Source organism: Mandrillus leucophaeus, unplaced genomic scaffold (genome assembly GCF_000951045.1).
Source record: "Mandrillus leucophaeus isolate KB7577 unplaced genomic scaffold, Mleu.le_1.0 Scaffold1498, whole genome shotgun sequence".
Taxonomy (NCBI): Eukaryota; Metazoa; Chordata; class Mammalia; order Primates; family Cercopithecidae; genus Mandrillus; species Mandrillus leucophaeus.
The window spans coordinates 113,305-129,731 of NW_012101474.1; the positions used below are offsets into that span (position 1 = coordinate 113,305).

Sequence of the window (16,427 nt, forward strand, 5' to 3'; positions counted from 1 at the left end):
CCTGACCTCATGTGATGGTTTTAGTCAAAAGTTTGCTTCACGCACAAAATTATTTTAAAATATTGTATCAAATTGCCTTCAGGCTATGTGTATAAAGTATATGAAACATAAATAAATTTCATGTAGACTCGGGTGCCATCCTCAAAATGTCTCATCATATATATGCAAATATTCCAAAATCCAAGAAAATCTCAAGTCCAAAACACTTCTTTTCCCAAGCTTTTCTGGATAAGGGATACTCAACCTGTCTTCTCACCTTCATCTTTGCAGCACCTAGTGAGGAACCTGGTAGAGAATCACCATTCAATAATATTTGTCTTAACAAACTTGTTATTTGCCTCTAAAATGTTTACCTGAGTACAAAGAGATGAATCGCACACAGATATCTAGGCAAATATAATCTAGTCAAACTGTACTTCTCGGCACTATAATTTAACTGCTTTACGAAAGACGATTTACAAAAAGACACCACTGCAAAGTAGAAATAAATCATTTTAATGTTTATTTTTTCACTTCTATTAATTGATTATTGATTTCTACACAAGTGTATGCATCTAGTTTGACTTGCTTCATATTTATTTTCCAACATGGTGCAATCTTCAGCATGAGGTGCACGAAGTACCTTGTCCTCAAAGAGCTTTATCCACTTGAACATTTTCAAAGAGCTCTATAAGGCAGCTCAGCATGGCAGTTTTTTACTGAAATCTCTTATCTGGAAGATGGCAAAATAGACCCGGACCTTCCCGAGCCCACTGGTTGCTTGTATTCATATCACAGCTCGCTTGAGTAAGTGGTAACGACAGAATAATAAGCAGATTGCTCCAAACCCAGCTGGGTGAGACAGCTTCATTTTTGGAAAATCAACTGAATCACGAAAACCTTCCTAATGGTATAATTTGTTCCAGAGTTCTTTTGATACTTAAGAAGGGAAATATTAATCCTTGTGCACAGTCTTTTGTTACAAACACTCTTATTTATGGGATTATGGAGTTTTCTTCTCCAGCCGTCATTCTCTGGTGAGGTGACTGACTGTACCCCATGCAGAATTGAAAGCATGAAGAAATCTCCTTTCTTAATCAGAGCTGGTGACAGCCTTCTCATTTCCTGCCAAATGGATCAGACCACACTTTTAACCCTATGGAAAGACACAGGAACAAAAACAGGATTCATTTTTAAATGTCATTCCACTTTCCTCCACCCCAAACAAACAAAACGACATCAGAATTGAGCTGTGCAATTTACAGTGTAGTTTGAGATGGTGCGAGCAGGCTGCCGGAACCCTGCCATTAAATGGCCAGGAAGCCATGGCAGCCATAAGGGACTTTTAAATGGCTCAGGAATTGTACCCCATAATAGGAAGACCTACATCTGGCCTAGTTAAAAATAAACAAATAAAAAAGAATGTTGCCACAGATTATAAGAGGTTTGGTTAATAAATGAGAAACCTCTCATTCCTGGCTAACTTGCATCCTCTTAAAGGAACTAACCATTCAGTCATAAAGGAAGCTTTTTAGCCCTTGTGCAAAGCAGAACCCCACATCAATTCAAATAGCTGACAAGTAAACACTATTTTCCCATGAGGGGAGTGTTTAAATAGGTGCTTGGTAAATAAGTCGGCCAAACAGCTATTCGTGTCTCATATCTAATCGTGCACTTGTTAACATTTTTATGCCCACTTATAAAATGGAAAAGAGGAACCTGGCAAACATGCAAAAAGTATTCTGGAGTGAAATATTAGAATGAAGTCTTGGGTGGCATCTATAAATGGCAACCGTTGAGAAATAAATAGCAAAATCACAATCTTGTCTCTAAGCTAAAAGGCATTTTCCTACTCTCCATGCCAAGGCAAATGCACACTAACCACACAACACAGTAGTACAAATGAGATATGGTTTTGATTTTTTTTTTTTTTCAGTTTACCTGGTGGCTGCACATCCTCTTGAACAATTCCAGCCCGATTTATGGCTTGCTCCCTCTCTGAGAAACACGAGAGAAACATCATTCTTTAGAAGTGGGGCTGGGAGAGAGACATCTTTGTATTTACATGGGACAATTAGAAAACAGTATTTAGGAGTGCTGTTAAATTCAGATATGCTATTATGCAGAGCTTGTAGGTTGTGGAAGTTAGAGCCTATAATGCAAAAGAGATTGGGTATTTTCAAAAGAATAAAGGAATCCATACTTCAAAAGAAAAGCTCCCCAACTAACATCTTTTCTCTGTGATCTCAGCATTTTGGAAAGACAAGAAAACAACAACAAAAAAAGAACAATTTTGAAAGAACTGGTGGGTGTGATATCACGAGGGAAAAGCTGCTGAATTGGAGCAACAAGTACAATGAAGAAAACGATGTAGTTTATATGTCTAAAATGCACTCCACTGAAGGACTAGACTCAGAGCTAAATATGCTATGTTTTTGATAGGAAATAGAGCAGAAAATTAATCTTTGGGTGGGTGGCTTTGGTTTGGATAATTGAAGCTTCCCTAATTGATTGCAGGTGCTGTGCCAATTAGTAAGCGCACTGTAGCGACAGCAACTAAGCCCGTCTCTTTGGAGATGTCCAACAGGCAAGGGCCAAGAGAAATTGGGCATTTCATATCTGTGGGCTTGAAGCACTCTGACACGTCTTTCTAAGTGGTTTAGAATAAACCCAAGGTCTGTGAAAACAAAGAGTTATTATTTTAAGTCTCTTGACAAACAAATGGCAGTTTTTCAGGAGAAAGTCTTAGAGCTGAAGGACGTTTACAACTAAATTATAGTAACGAAATGTCGTAATCGGACCTTTGTTTTAATCAGGCTGATTATTTCTTTAAATCCACATTTAGTTCTTATTTAGTATCAGGCCATTTTCTTTACTCTGGCCTCTGAATTCTCATAAAGTTACACAAACATAAAGGTACAAGAAACAGGGTTTGGCCAAATCTAATATTCATTGAACTTGCTTCTGTAGTCATGTGACAGACAGAAAGTCAATCCTAAATGACCGACCTGATAGTTTTATCAATACTAAGTTTTGCTGTGGCAAATAAAACACTGGACAACGGGGATTATGGGAATCCTGATATCCAAGTCTAAGGGGGATGGAGAGAACACATAGGATACTCAGGCCTATTACAGGCAACAAGTGGCCTGATGGTTTCACTGTTCCTCTCTGAAAAAGAGCGGGTAAATGGCAACCAAGATTCTCTCAAGATATATCACAAGATTTCTTCCATCTAGAGTGGATATTATGGAGCCTCTAAAATGTTAGACTTTCTGAAATAACTCAACACAAAAGGTGTCCTCATTTCTGAAGACATTAAATCATTGTAGAACTGAGCCCCACCACCCTATAGATATGTAAGTCTCAAAGCATGGATGTCTTGAACATGCTCTTGGAAGATGCCAACATGTAAAAGCCCACAGTCATCAGCCTTGCTAGGAACAAAAATAGAAATAATTTTCTATAACTAAAAGGTCTATTTTCTGATACTATGGAAGAGGGAAGATTTGAGTTTTTTTTTTTTTTAGATTTGAGTTTTAAAAAATAATTATCAGAAAGCATTTTAGACTTAGAGATTTAATAAAATCAGACATCCTGGTGTACCAAACACGTTCTCCAGAGGCAGGTACTGCAAAGCAAAAGAAGCTGGCAGACTGCCAAGCATCAAAGGAAGCTGACTTTTGGTGGCAAGGACAGAATGCCTAATTGTGTTCTAACCTCTTATGATGCAATGAAGAACCAAGTGCAGAGAAAGAAATCCCTGTCTTCATACTTTCTTGCTAATTGCTAATGAGGCTGAAGCAAGGCTGAAGATTTATTTTAAATAGACCATAATCTCTTTATAATCCTTGTCCTAATGCAACCACCTCTGTAGTTTGGCTTGGTCAGGAAATTTAAACCACTTTGCTGAGCCAGTTCCTACCAAATGATAACCAGGTATTAGCGTCCTATCTACATCCCCTGGTTCTTTAATCCATTAATGTTTTATAAATACTCTAAGGCCAAAGCAGTCTTATGTAAATTCATGATATAACACAAAGACACTTTATTTGTGAATGCAGAATACGCTAAAAGGAAAACGGAAACTAGTCCCTCACAATTCAGCAGTGCATCTTGATTGAGGTTGACAGTAAGTTTCTATTTCCCTATCTTTGGAAAACAGCAAATGTATATAAACCTCAGGAAAAGGGTAATGGCAGAAGTCAGGGGTTTAACTATGTAAACAAATCAGGATAAACGTATTACCAACTTCACTAGTGAGTACATTTCTATCAGGAGAGAAATGATTTAAACCCAACTATGGCACACTGGGTAAAAAAACTCCCCACTCCAGAGTCTCAGCAAGCCCGACTCTGCCCCCTGGTGCTAAGGCAGTGGTGTGATTTGTAATTTTAATTGAGGACGTTATCTCTAGTCCAGGGGCCAAAGTGTAATATTAAAACTAGTAATACATGCAGACTGGCTGATTTTTTTTTGTACGGTAGTAAAAGAATCTACCTAATAATGTTTAAGTCTTTGAAAACAAAAACATATCCTTATATCAAATGTCCACACCGGGAAATATATTGACTGTGTGACTTGTTACTTGAACATTCACAATAATGCAACTACTGCAGGATACCCGAGCCCCAACTCCCTCAGCAGTCTCAGGATTACTGGTTGAGGGTGCTCTAGTGGAGGATCAGCAGATAGAAACCTAAAATAAAAAAGCAAATGAAAGCTGGTGCAGTGTATGACCTTGGGAACCTACCTCCCCATTTCCTCCTGCCAATAAATAGTTAAAATAAAAGCAATTCCACAGGGCGCAGTGGCTCACACCTGTAATCCTAGCACTTTAGGAGGCTGAGGCGGGCGGATCACCTGAGGTCAAGAGTTCAAGCCCAGCCCAGCCTAGCAAACATAACGAAACCCTATCTCTACTAAAAATACAAAAATTAGCCAGGCATGGTGGCAGGTGCCCACAATCCCAGCTACTTGGGAGGCTGAGGCAGGAGAATCACTTGAACCTGGGGGGCGGCTGTTGCAGTGAGCTGAGATCGCGCCACTGCACTCCCACCTGGGTGAAAGAGCAAAACTCTGTCTCAAAAAAGAAAAATAAATAAATGAAATAAATAAAATAAAATAAAAGCAACTCACAATTTGAATTGTGACAAATGGCAAAATTTGAACGTGGGCTGTATATTCCATACAAGTTGAATATATTCCCTTATCTGAAATTGGTTGGGAACAGAATTGGTTTGGATTTAGGATTTTTTTCAGATTTTGGAATATTTGCATATATATATAACAAGGTATCTTGGGGATGGGATCCAAGTCTAAACATTAAATTCGTTTGTTTCATATACATCTTATATACATAGACTGAAGATAATTTTATACAACGTTTTTAATAATTTTGTGCATGAAACTAAATTTATGTTAAGTACTTATGTGTGGAATTTTCTACTTGTGTCATTTTGGAGCTCAAAAAATTTCAGATTTTGGGGCATTTTCCGTTTTCAGATTAGAAATGCTCAAACTGTAACAGCACTGCATCCATGTTAAATTTCCTAGATTGGAAAACCGTATTGTGATTATGTAAGAGAATGTCCTCGTTCTCCAGAAATGCAGGCTGAAGTGTTTAGGAATGAAAGCTCCCAACGTCTTCAACCTACTCTCAAATGGTTCAGCAAAATAACGGTAATAATTATAATATATAGAAATAGAACTGTATCTGTATATATCTATATATGTTATATATGGGGGAGAAAGCAAATGTGGCAAAATGTTAACAACTGGTAAATCAAGGTGAAGGACAATATAGGAATTTACTGCACTGTTCTTGGATCTTTCGTCAGTTTGAGATTCTTTTATTTATTTATTTATTTATTTTGAGACGGAGTCTTGCCCTGTCACCCAGGCTGGAGTACAGTGGCGTGATCTCGGCTCACTGCAACGTCTGCCTCCCAGGTTCAAGTGATTCTGCCGCCTCAGCCTCCCCAAGTTTGAGTTTCTTTTTTAACTAACAAAAACCACATAACTGTACAACACGCATAGGGAAGTCCAACACCATTTTGACTCTTCCATGGTGATTATTTCAAAGAAGCGATCTTTTAAAAAGTAGCAAATATAAAATTGTTTTCAAAAGTTTTCAGGGCAGCCATAGTTGCTGCTGGTACCTAGACACAGACACCATCTGCCTCTGGGGTTCCAGAACTGGAGGTTCACTGGTGGCGAGTGGGAACCAGGGGCCCAGGGGAAGCCATATGACCGCAGAAGCAAGTGTGACGAGAAAGAACCTGGGACTGAGGGGGAAACCAAATGACCACAGCAGCAAGTGGGACCCAGTTGGCTGAAGGGGACCAAGTGGGCACTTGAAGCACTGCACTCCTCCCAACAGTGTCAACAAGTCTGTTTCCTCACCGGAGCCTGCTTGAATCCAGGGAACTGTGTAACGCCAGTTAGAAAATAAGATCAGGTCAGCCTGTGCATTTCATTCAATTATATGGGGAAAGGACTGAAAAGCATATTCTAAGTACCTGGCATGTCATAAGGAAAATGTTCTTACAAGGTAAGTATTCTTTCTGCATCCGGTGATTTCTAGTACCCTGTGCTGCCTAGGCAGAGCATCCTTTCGGGCCGGGGCAGCAAGGTGCAGCAGAAATCAGCAGGACCGAGAAGCAGCAGCACTGAGGCCTCATAGCTCTCCCCTGTGGCCTTTCACTTGGCTGGCTGTTGAACATTCTTCACTGTCTCAAGGCATCGTGAGGCAGGGCATTAAGTACAGGCAAGGTCAAGGGAGTTAGGGTCTAGTGTCCCCCCAGCAACTAATGTGCTGAGTAACCTTGGACAAGTCACTAAATGAGGGGATGGAAATGAGCTCAAACCCCTTCTGGCAAAACCCTATGATTTTATGCTTCTGAACATCCAATTAAAATTTCAAATGAACAAGATCACAGAAAATATCTTATTCTGTCTAATTTCACAGGCTGGCCTCAAATGCATGCTATTTGTAAAAGGCCATATTCAGGGTCACTGTCTAGTTCTAGGAAACAAAGACAGATTAGCCATCTGTACTCTTCCCTGACTGTGACCTCTGCAGACCAAACGCACTATGCCAACACGGTGAAAGCTAAACAGCGTCTGGGACTCCCTCCAGAAGTACAGCAGAACCGTACCCAGACTTCTGGTTTTGGGTCACTGACCCACTGATGCCATCATCTGCCCAGCGCTCATGTCAGTACTTGAGGTATCATGTACAGAACTGACCTTGTACTCCACAGAACACTCAGGAAAGCCTTGCTGAGTTAACAAAAGAGCTGAAGATCATGCTGAATGCCAAAATGAAATCCAATAAGGCAGTCTGGTGATAGTGGCTGCCTGCTCTGCAACCACGGAAGACCTCCTTGGCTTTGTTTCACCTAAGCAGGCTTCCCCTTCTTTTCTGCTGCCTGTATGCTTGTTCCAGCAGAGACCCTGGAACGTACCTGTCCCCATACCCATGCTGGCAGAGATGAAGGGCCCGAACCGATCTGACACTTGGCTCTACATGGACTGCCTTGCCAGTTGCCGGCCCTAAGTCTTGCTTTTACGAGTAACCCAGTTCTCAGGGACTAGGCTTCTGCCCTGTCCATCCAAGAATTGATGGGCTTCTGCCCAGTAGTCTCAGAATCCTGGGGTGTGAAATGTATGAAGGACAGTCAGGACAGAAGGCCTAACAAGAAAGGCTAACAGGAGTGGCTGAAAGGCAGGAGCAAAAGAGCAAACCCAGGAGGACCTTCCACAGTGGAGACGCCCAGGGAAGACAGTGCTCCAAGGAGGGAGAGGATGGCCTAGAGTTAGTGCCTCTTACTCATAAATGACCTGACTTCCTGTGTCAGAAAGGGAATAGACGCCATCACCTGGAAGTGCCCATAACTTGCCAACATAAAACCTAGAAATGGCAGCATCCACGCCATCCTTCCTCCTGAGCTGGTGGAAGAGGTGCCCTGCCTTTGGTCCACAGTTCTTTCCTCTACCTGAGCTCAGGATCCTATGCCACCTCCCACTCTGTGGACTGTCTTCTCTCTCTAGCAGCTTTCTCTGTCTAAGACTTTCTTGGCCCTCCATCTCTTCCAGCCAAAACTAAAACAAAACTTTTTCCAGACCCTGTGACCTGCTGGAAACTTTGCCATTCTCCTCTCCATACAGCCAAACATCTATAAATAGTCAACTTAATACACTATTTACTCTTCAATCCACTGCAACCTGCCTTCTGCCTACTTCCAAACCACTGAAAGCATGTTTAACAATATAACCAATCACTTTTAACCTCTTTGTGTTAAATATAATAGATATTTTCACTTACCTCTTTTACTGTCTCTAAGCAGCCTAACCCTGCTGACCACACTCCCTTTTCATGAAGAGCTGTCTTTATGGGGCTTGTGACTGACGCCTCTCCTGGTTTGAAACCTGTCTAGCCACTCCTCCTCAGTCTCCTTAGTGGGCCTTTCTCCTCCTCTGACCGCCTGTGCTTCAGCCCTTCTGACACTGGTGTTCCCCAGCACACTGTCCCGGGCCAGCTTGCCCCTTAAAATCTCTGAACGCTGCCTGGGAACCCTTACCTACTGCAGAGACCTGATTCCCAGCCACATACTGATGATGCTCCATCTCCAGCTGCAGCTCGCATCCAGAGTCTCAGCCCCAGATCGGTATAGCCCACTGTCCATGGGAAATCTCCAAGAGCACATCAGCTACCTCAACCTCAAAAGCTACCTAAATGCCCAAAAGCAAACTAACTTGTCTTTTCACCCCTAAAACCAATTCCTTCTTGCTAATGACCAGCATCTCCATCTCCTCAGCTGCTGGAGCCAGAACACTGGGTGCCATTCTCCTTCTTTGCCCCGTAGCTAATCAGCCACAAACCCCTGTAGAGTTTCCTTCTTTTCTGTTTTTTAAATGAGACAGAGTTGCGCTCTGTTGCCCAGGTTGGTTTGAACTCCTGGGCTCAAGCGATCCTCCTGCCTCAGCCTCCCACACTGCTGGGATTACAGATGTGAGCCACCACACCCACCAGTTTACTTCTTAAATGTAGCTCCCAAATGCAGTCACTTCTCTCCACTTCCATAGCCACCACTCTGGTTTAGGGTACAGTCACCTCTCCCTGAGGTCACAGGAAATACAGCCTTCCTGTACCTGGCCTTCCTGTCCCCAGATTTGACCCTTCCAGCTTCTAGTTCACATATAATCAATTCGAGTGATGCCTGTAAAGAGTGAATATGATCACTGCTCTTAATAACTTACAGTCCTGTGTTGCTCAACTGTGTGAGTACATTCTGAGAAATGCATCCTTAGGGGATTTCATTGTTGTGCGACCATCACAGAATGTACTTGCACAAAACTAGACAGCGTAGCCTACTACACACCCAGGCTATGTGATACAGCCTATTGTTCCTAGGCTACAAACCTGTACAGCATGGTACTGTACTGAATACTGCAGGCAACTGTAAACACGGTAAGGATTTATATATCTAAACATAGCTAAACTAGAAAAGGTACAGTAAAAACACTGTATATTTTCCAAATAGTATTCCCATAAAGGATATTTACCATGAATAAAGTTTGCAGGACTGGGAGTTGCTCTGGGTGGGTGAGTGAGTGAATGAGTGGTGAGCGAATGTGAAGGCCTAGGACATTACTGTATACTACTGCAGACTCTATAAACACTGCACACTTAGGCTATACTATATATATATTTTTAATTTCTTTCTTCAGTAATAAATGAACCTTAGCTAACTTTTTTACTTTGTAAACTTTTTAATTTTTAAATCTTTTTGACTCTCATAATAATATTTAGTTTAAAACACAAACATGTATAGTTGTACGAAAATATTTTCTTTCTTTATATATCTTTATTCTATAGGCATCTTTCTATTTTAAAATTATTATTATTTTTTCCTTTTTAAACTTTTGTATGAGAAACTAAGATACAACACATATATTAGCGTAGGTCCACACAGGGTCGGGATCATCAGGGCATCACTGGGCGACAGGAATTTTTCAGCACCATGATAATCTTTTGGGACCACTGTCATACACGTGGTCTATCGCAGGCCAAAATATGATGCAGCACATAACTATACTTCAATAACCCTCCGCTGGCTGGACTTCCAAGACACCAAAGGGTTATTGGAGCACTGTAATTAAGCAAGTGAGATGATCAAATGTGGATGATGTGATAACAAACTTTTCAAAAACCACAGCAGAAGACCTGCAGTTCTATACATTTTCCAACAGACAAAAACAGAGTTTCCCAGTTACAAATTCTTACCAAAGAAGTAGTAACAGATGTATGTCAGAAGGAAGAAAACTGAAGCTAGAAAGGAGTGAGATGTAAGAAGGGTCGGTAGGTAAAGAACGCAGGTGAAGATAAACAGTCAGTGACCAGATACAGTAGTCCTGGTGTTAACTGATTTGCTGAGTGATAGGCACCAGGCAGGACAAATATATTATGAAAGGTGCATGGGACAAAGGCTAAGGCATTATAAGGACTTTGTATTGTTCAAGGGTAAAGATACTGGCTAACTCTAAACTTTAATTACAAAGGAATACAAATAGAATTTAAAACTTTCAAACTAGTAGAGGGAAGAGAAGAATAAAGAAGGCTTGAGGCAGAAAAGAAGAAAAAAGGAAGCATAGAAATAGAAGAGAAGGTTGGGAGCAGTGGCTCATGCCTGTAATTCTAAACTTTGGGAGGCTGAGGCCGCCGGATTGCCTGAGCTCAGGAGTTTGAGACCAGCCTGGGCAACATGATGAAACCCCATCTCTACTAAAATATAGGAAAAAAAAAAAAAATAGCTGGGTGTGGCAGCACGCGCCTGTAATCCCAGTTATTTGGGAGGCTGAGGCAGAAGAACTGCTTGAACCTAGGAGGCACAGGTTGCAGTGAGCCAAGATCTTGCCACTGCAGTACAACCTGGTGACAGAGCAAGACTCTCTCTCTCTCTCTCTCTCTCAAAAAAAAAAAGAAAACACAAAATAAGGTGAGAAAAATAAATGCAAACATGTCAGTAAATAGAATAAATTAAAATTAATCAAATCTAATAGTTAAAAGAGATTAACGGGTCAGATTAAAATATCTAGTTTATGTTAGTTCTAAGATATTCACATAAGGACAAAGGCTGCATATATGAGGAGAGAAACAGATAAGCCAGGAAAATATTAGAAGAAATCTGGGCTGAGCACAATGGCTCACGCCTGTAATCCCAGCACTTTGGGAGGCTGAGGTGGGTGGATCAACTGAGGTTAGGAGTTCGAGACCAGCCTGGCCAACATGGTGAGATCCCGTCTCTACTAAAAAATACAAAAAATAGCCAGGTGTGGTGGTGGGCGCCTGTAATCCCAGCTACTCGGGAGGCTGAGGCAGGAGAATTACTAGAACCTGGGAAGCGGAGGTTGCAGTGAGCTAAGATTGCGCCATTGCACTCCAGCCTCCAGCCTGCCTCCAGCCTGGGCATCAACAGCAAAACTCCGTCTCAAAAATAAAAAAAAAACACAAAAAAAGAAAGGAATCCGGTAGCACAATAAAATCAGATAAAATAGAGATGGGGAAGAACAGTGGAAATAAAGAGAATTCTTATATAATAATACTTAGAAAAAATTATCCAGAATATTCTAGCTTGTACGCACCTAATAACATGGCCGCAGGACCTCCAAATACAAAAAGAATTAAGAAGCTTGATCTGTAATTAACATACACAGACACAGAACTCTGTACCCAACAATAGCCACCATTCCAAGCACACAGGCAATATTTACAAAAACTGACCTGTACCAGGCCCCAAAGCAAATCTTGACCAGTGTCAGAGAATCAAAATCATATAGTCCACGTTCTCTGACCACAAATGCAAATAAGATAGAGACCAGCAACCAAAAGTCACCAGAAAAGACCATTGTGGCTGCTAGGTAGAGAATGGGCAGTAGGTGGGGCACAATGGAAGCAGCTCAGTCCCAGGAATGGGTGCAGCGAGGTGGACAGGACAAGGGTGGGAAGAGCACGATAGAAGGAAGTGACTGACCATGTTGTTTGGTTAGGTGCAGCCCACACCCAGTACAGTGCCAGGTAGCTAGCGATTGCCAGAATCCAGGTTTCTTCTAAAAAAGAGAGTGAGATGCTAAATAAATGCTAGTTGAATGTGTTGGAATGAGCTGAAGCTCCGACCACACAGTGGGTTTCCGTGACCTGATAATGAACACCTCACCCCAGTTTACTGCGAGGTCAGCCAGCTCCAGGCCTATCCACCTGCTAAAATCTCCATGTCTCACATTCCTGCCCTTGTGGCTCATTATTTTGTAAACATTTTAATGAAATGTCTAATATAAGACTATACTAGGTGTTCCACACCTGTTACCTCATTTAATTCACCCCAAACCCTGTAAATTCAATCCAGTGAACTACACTGCTACAGATGAGGAAACAGGCAGGGCTCAGAGAGCTGAAGTAACTTAGATGAGGGTCATTCATCTACTAGGCTATGTAGACACTCATCTCCCCTACTGCCTTTTCTTGCCCCCTTAGACAAGCAGTACGCTGTCTTGGTTTAGGGATTAAGGATACTAATTCAAGTCCCAGATCTGTGACTCAGCAGCCGTGGGTCCTTGTGCAAGTAATTTAACTGTTTCGCACCTCAGTTTATCCACATATAAAATGGGGATGATGATCATATAGCAGCTGCCACAAAGGGCTGTTATCAACACTAAATGGGTTAATACATAGGAAGTGCTTACAAGAGTGCCAAACATACAGTAAACTTCCCACAAATATTACCTGTTCAGCAATATTTACCTGTTTAAAAGAATCAGTTGCCGGCACTGAAGGCAAAAACTCTGTGTAAACACTCTGCCCATTACAAATGTTACAGCAGTCAGTTTGTAACACTACCACTTTGGGAGGCTGAGGCAGGAAGATCGCTTGAGGTGAAGCACTTAAGACCAATCTGGCAAACATAGCAGAACCCTGTCTCTACTAAAAATACAAAAATCAGCCAGGACTGGTGGTGCACACCTGATTCCCAGCTACTTGGGAGGCTGAGGCACAAGAATTGCTTGAACCCGGGAGGCAGAGGTTGCAGCGAGCCAAGATCATGCCACTGCACTCCAGCCTGGGCGACAGAGCAAGACTCTGTCTCAGAAAAAAGAATCAGTTAAGATCCCCAGAACAGAGTTGGCCAAATTCATCAAAATGGAACCAGAGGCTGGGCATGGTGGCTCACACCTATAATCCCAACACTTAGGGAGGCCAAGGCAGGTGGATCACCTGAGGTCAGGAGTTCAAGACCAGCCTGGCCAACATGGCCAAACCCCATCTCTACTAAAAAATACAAAAATTAGTTGGGCATGGTGGTGGGCGCCTGTAACTTCAGGTACTCAGGAGGCTGAAGCAGGAGAACTGCTTGAACCTGGGAGGCGGAGACCGCAGTGCGCTGAAATGAGGCCACTGCACTCCACCCTGGGTGACAGCGGAAAAAAAGAAAAAAAAAAAAAAAGGACCAGAAAAGCGGGAAGGCACAGACTGCCTTCCAGTTAAACATGCAGATATTATAGTTACATTCACTAAATGTTCACCCACAGATGAACATCACCTGATTTGTCTGTCTCAAGACATTCAGACAACCAGATTCTGGAGTGTCCCTAAAAGACTGTTACTAGGATACACAGTACACGCCCACATCTTGACCATCTCACCTCAAGCAGGGTTTCTCAACCAAGGCACCACTCGAATTTTAAGCTGGGTAATTCTTTGTCATGGGGGTCTGTCTTGTATGCACTGCAAAAAGTTTAGCAGTATCCCTGGCGTCTATCCACAAGAAACCAGTAGCAACACTCGACACCCCCATCCCAAGTTGTGACAGGCAAAAATGTCTCCAGATTGAGCCAAATATCCTGAGAGACAAAATCACTCCTAGATAAGAACCAACAGCTCTAGTTTGCAGAACTGACTTTTCCAATGGGATGCAAAGCAGACCCTTTGTCCCAAGTTCTAGTGGCCTTAATATAATCGCTGGGGCAGGCGTCCGGTGAAGAAGGATGGTGGCAACAGATCCCGCAGGGCATCACACAGCCCACCTTACTCCCACACATGGTGCATGCAGATAAGCTGGAAGGCAGAACACAGTGGCCATTTCAGTCTTGGCTAATGAGAAGAAGCTACAAGGAAATCTGAGTGGGCACTTAAAACGCTCTGCCTCCAGAAACCGACTGCTGTAACATTTGCAATGGGCAGAACGTTTACACGGAGCTTTCGCCTTCAATTCGCCAAGCTTTCAGTGTCCGTTAATATTCCCAAAGGGCAGGGTTGGCCCTCTTCCATCTTCAAGACGATTCGAGTTTCCTGGTGAACAAAAATGAGCCTCTAATGCCTAATATTTTCTCTCTGACAGATGGTTTCAGATGTATGAAAGTGCTAATCCTTGCTGAGATATAGGTCTCAAGGAAGAAGAGTTTGGCTTTTAGAATGATAGGACTGGAATGATTAAGAAGGAAAATTACTCCCAGGATATTCACCATTACCATGTGAGCAACCGGCTTAAAACGAAGGAAACCAGCAGAATCGGAAAAACAATTTGAGGAAAAAGAAGAGAAAAAACTAAAAGCCCCAGGTTAACATTTGGGTTTGAAACAGTCCCGCTCAAAAAACATCTTTGGGAGTGGAAATGAAGTGCAGTAAAAGCACCTTTCTGCTCAGGAGGATCAGGGTTCCATCTGGCTCCCCCAGTCACCATTTCCAGCCTAAATGCTCCAAGAAGACTCCGGACAGAGGCCTGGGGTAGGATATATTTGCCTTGTTACTTGCTGTGTGACCTTGGGAACGTTATAAAACCTCTGAGCCTCAGTTCCCTTATTTGTAAAATGGGTATGCTTTACATACACACTTCAAGGTGAGCTTGTGCAAATGAAACGATCCAACATATGCCTAACCTGACGTATAATAGGCATGCAGTGAATTTTAACTGTAAATAGGAACTAGTACTTAGCGTTGACTTATGAGAGGACTGCTTTCATATACATGACCACCTGAGTCTCACAGGAGGCTCGGCACTTTACTATAGATGATGTAGCTATTAATATTCACAGATGAGGATACTGAGGGTCCCAGAGGTTGAGCAACTTGTCCACGGTCACAAAGCTGCACATGGCAGGATTCGAACCTGGCTCTCCCTAACCCTCGAGCCAAGTTCTTTCCACGGCACCACGTGGAGCTGACGGAGGGGGAGGTGTGTGGGGGGGGGTCAGGTCACCGCACGGGGTCAGAGATCACTCACTGTAGTCTTCCAATCTCATTAGGGGTCGGAAGTAGATGGGATAGAAGGCGGCGCCGATCAGGGAGACGAAGCCGCCGAAAATGAGCGCGGTGCGCAGGTTCCGGGACATGGCGTTGCGCCCCGGGCTGCCCTGACCCGCCGACCGCCCCGCACTCTCGGAAACCTGGCTACCGACAGCCGGCCCGTGACCCCGCTGGGAAGAGGATGAGAGGCTTTCGCTTCCGGGCCTTGGGGGAGGGACGAGGAGGAGGGGCGAAGCGGGGAGCGAGGAAGGGGTGGACTCAGAGGCGGGGCCTCATGACTGGAAGGGGCGGGGCCATGAAAGGGGTGGGGTCACAGGCGGAGCCTCGGACCCCGCCCTCCACCTTCCCCGGGCTTCCGTGCTGTGCTGGCCAGGTGCTGGCGTTGGTTTGAGGTTGGAGCTGTTTTGCTGCGCTCGATTCCTGCGGGCCCTGTTCTGTCTGCTTTCCTTCCTTCGGCCCGGTTCCTCCTTCAGCATCTCCACCCAGCACCCTCCAGACCTCCTTTACCATCCCCTTCTTAACCAGCCACCTTTCTCGTCCATCCCCCATTAATTTCTTATTTAGCGACTGTCCGCGGTGCGCCGGATGCTCTCTGTCGCTTGCGCAATTAATCCTTGTATCAGTCGGCTTAGTTTACAGGAGAGGGAACCGCGGCTCCGCTGCGCGGCTTTGGACGACTCACTCGTCCTTCTTGAGGGAGGTTTGTACGTATGAGTGACAAAGGGGCAAATCTCTGGCCCGAGAGGGCCTGCTGGGGGATTCTAAAACCGGAGCCCCGGGGCTTCTGCACCAAGACTAGCCTAGGAGGAACGTTGTTTCAGCATCCCAGCTACTCTCTTTTTCCATCCCATCCTCTCTCCCTGTTGCCTGTGCTGGGATGCCTTGGCCAAGGCAGAGAGCCAGCGTCTGGTTCCATCCATGGGGCCACGGAGCACTGCCATACTGTCTGGGTGGGGGCCACTGAGGACAGATACCTGTTTCCTCTTCCTCAAGTTGCCATCCTCTGCCCTCTGCACCTCACTGCCCTTACAGGTGGGCTGTGCCTGACTGTGACTTGCACAGGGAGACTGCGCAGCTGAGACCCAGATTCCTTGGGCCTCCACGCCTTTATAAGCAGGAATCATGCCAGCAGCTGGGCCTGAGG

General features: G+C 43.7%; 1 protein-coding gene across 1 annotated transcript; it reads right to left on the reverse strand.

The window, feature by feature from the left end:
* Positions 1-479: 479 nt before the first annotated feature.
* Positions 480-16,135, reverse strand: SMIM20 (small integral membrane protein 20). The gene is made up of 4 exons (XM_011974859.1): positions 15,606-16,135; positions 15,261-15,497; positions 1,921-1,977; positions 480-1,135 (listed from the first exon to the last, which is right to left on the reverse strand). The coding sequence occupies exons 1-4, from the start codon at positions 15,757-15,759 to the stop codon at positions 1,098-1,100; spliced, it is 486 nt and encodes a 161-aa protein (XP_011830249.1). The 5' UTR covers positions 15,760-16,135; the 3' UTR covers positions 480-1,097.
* Between the last annotated feature and the right edge of the window lie 292 nt (positions 16,136-16,427).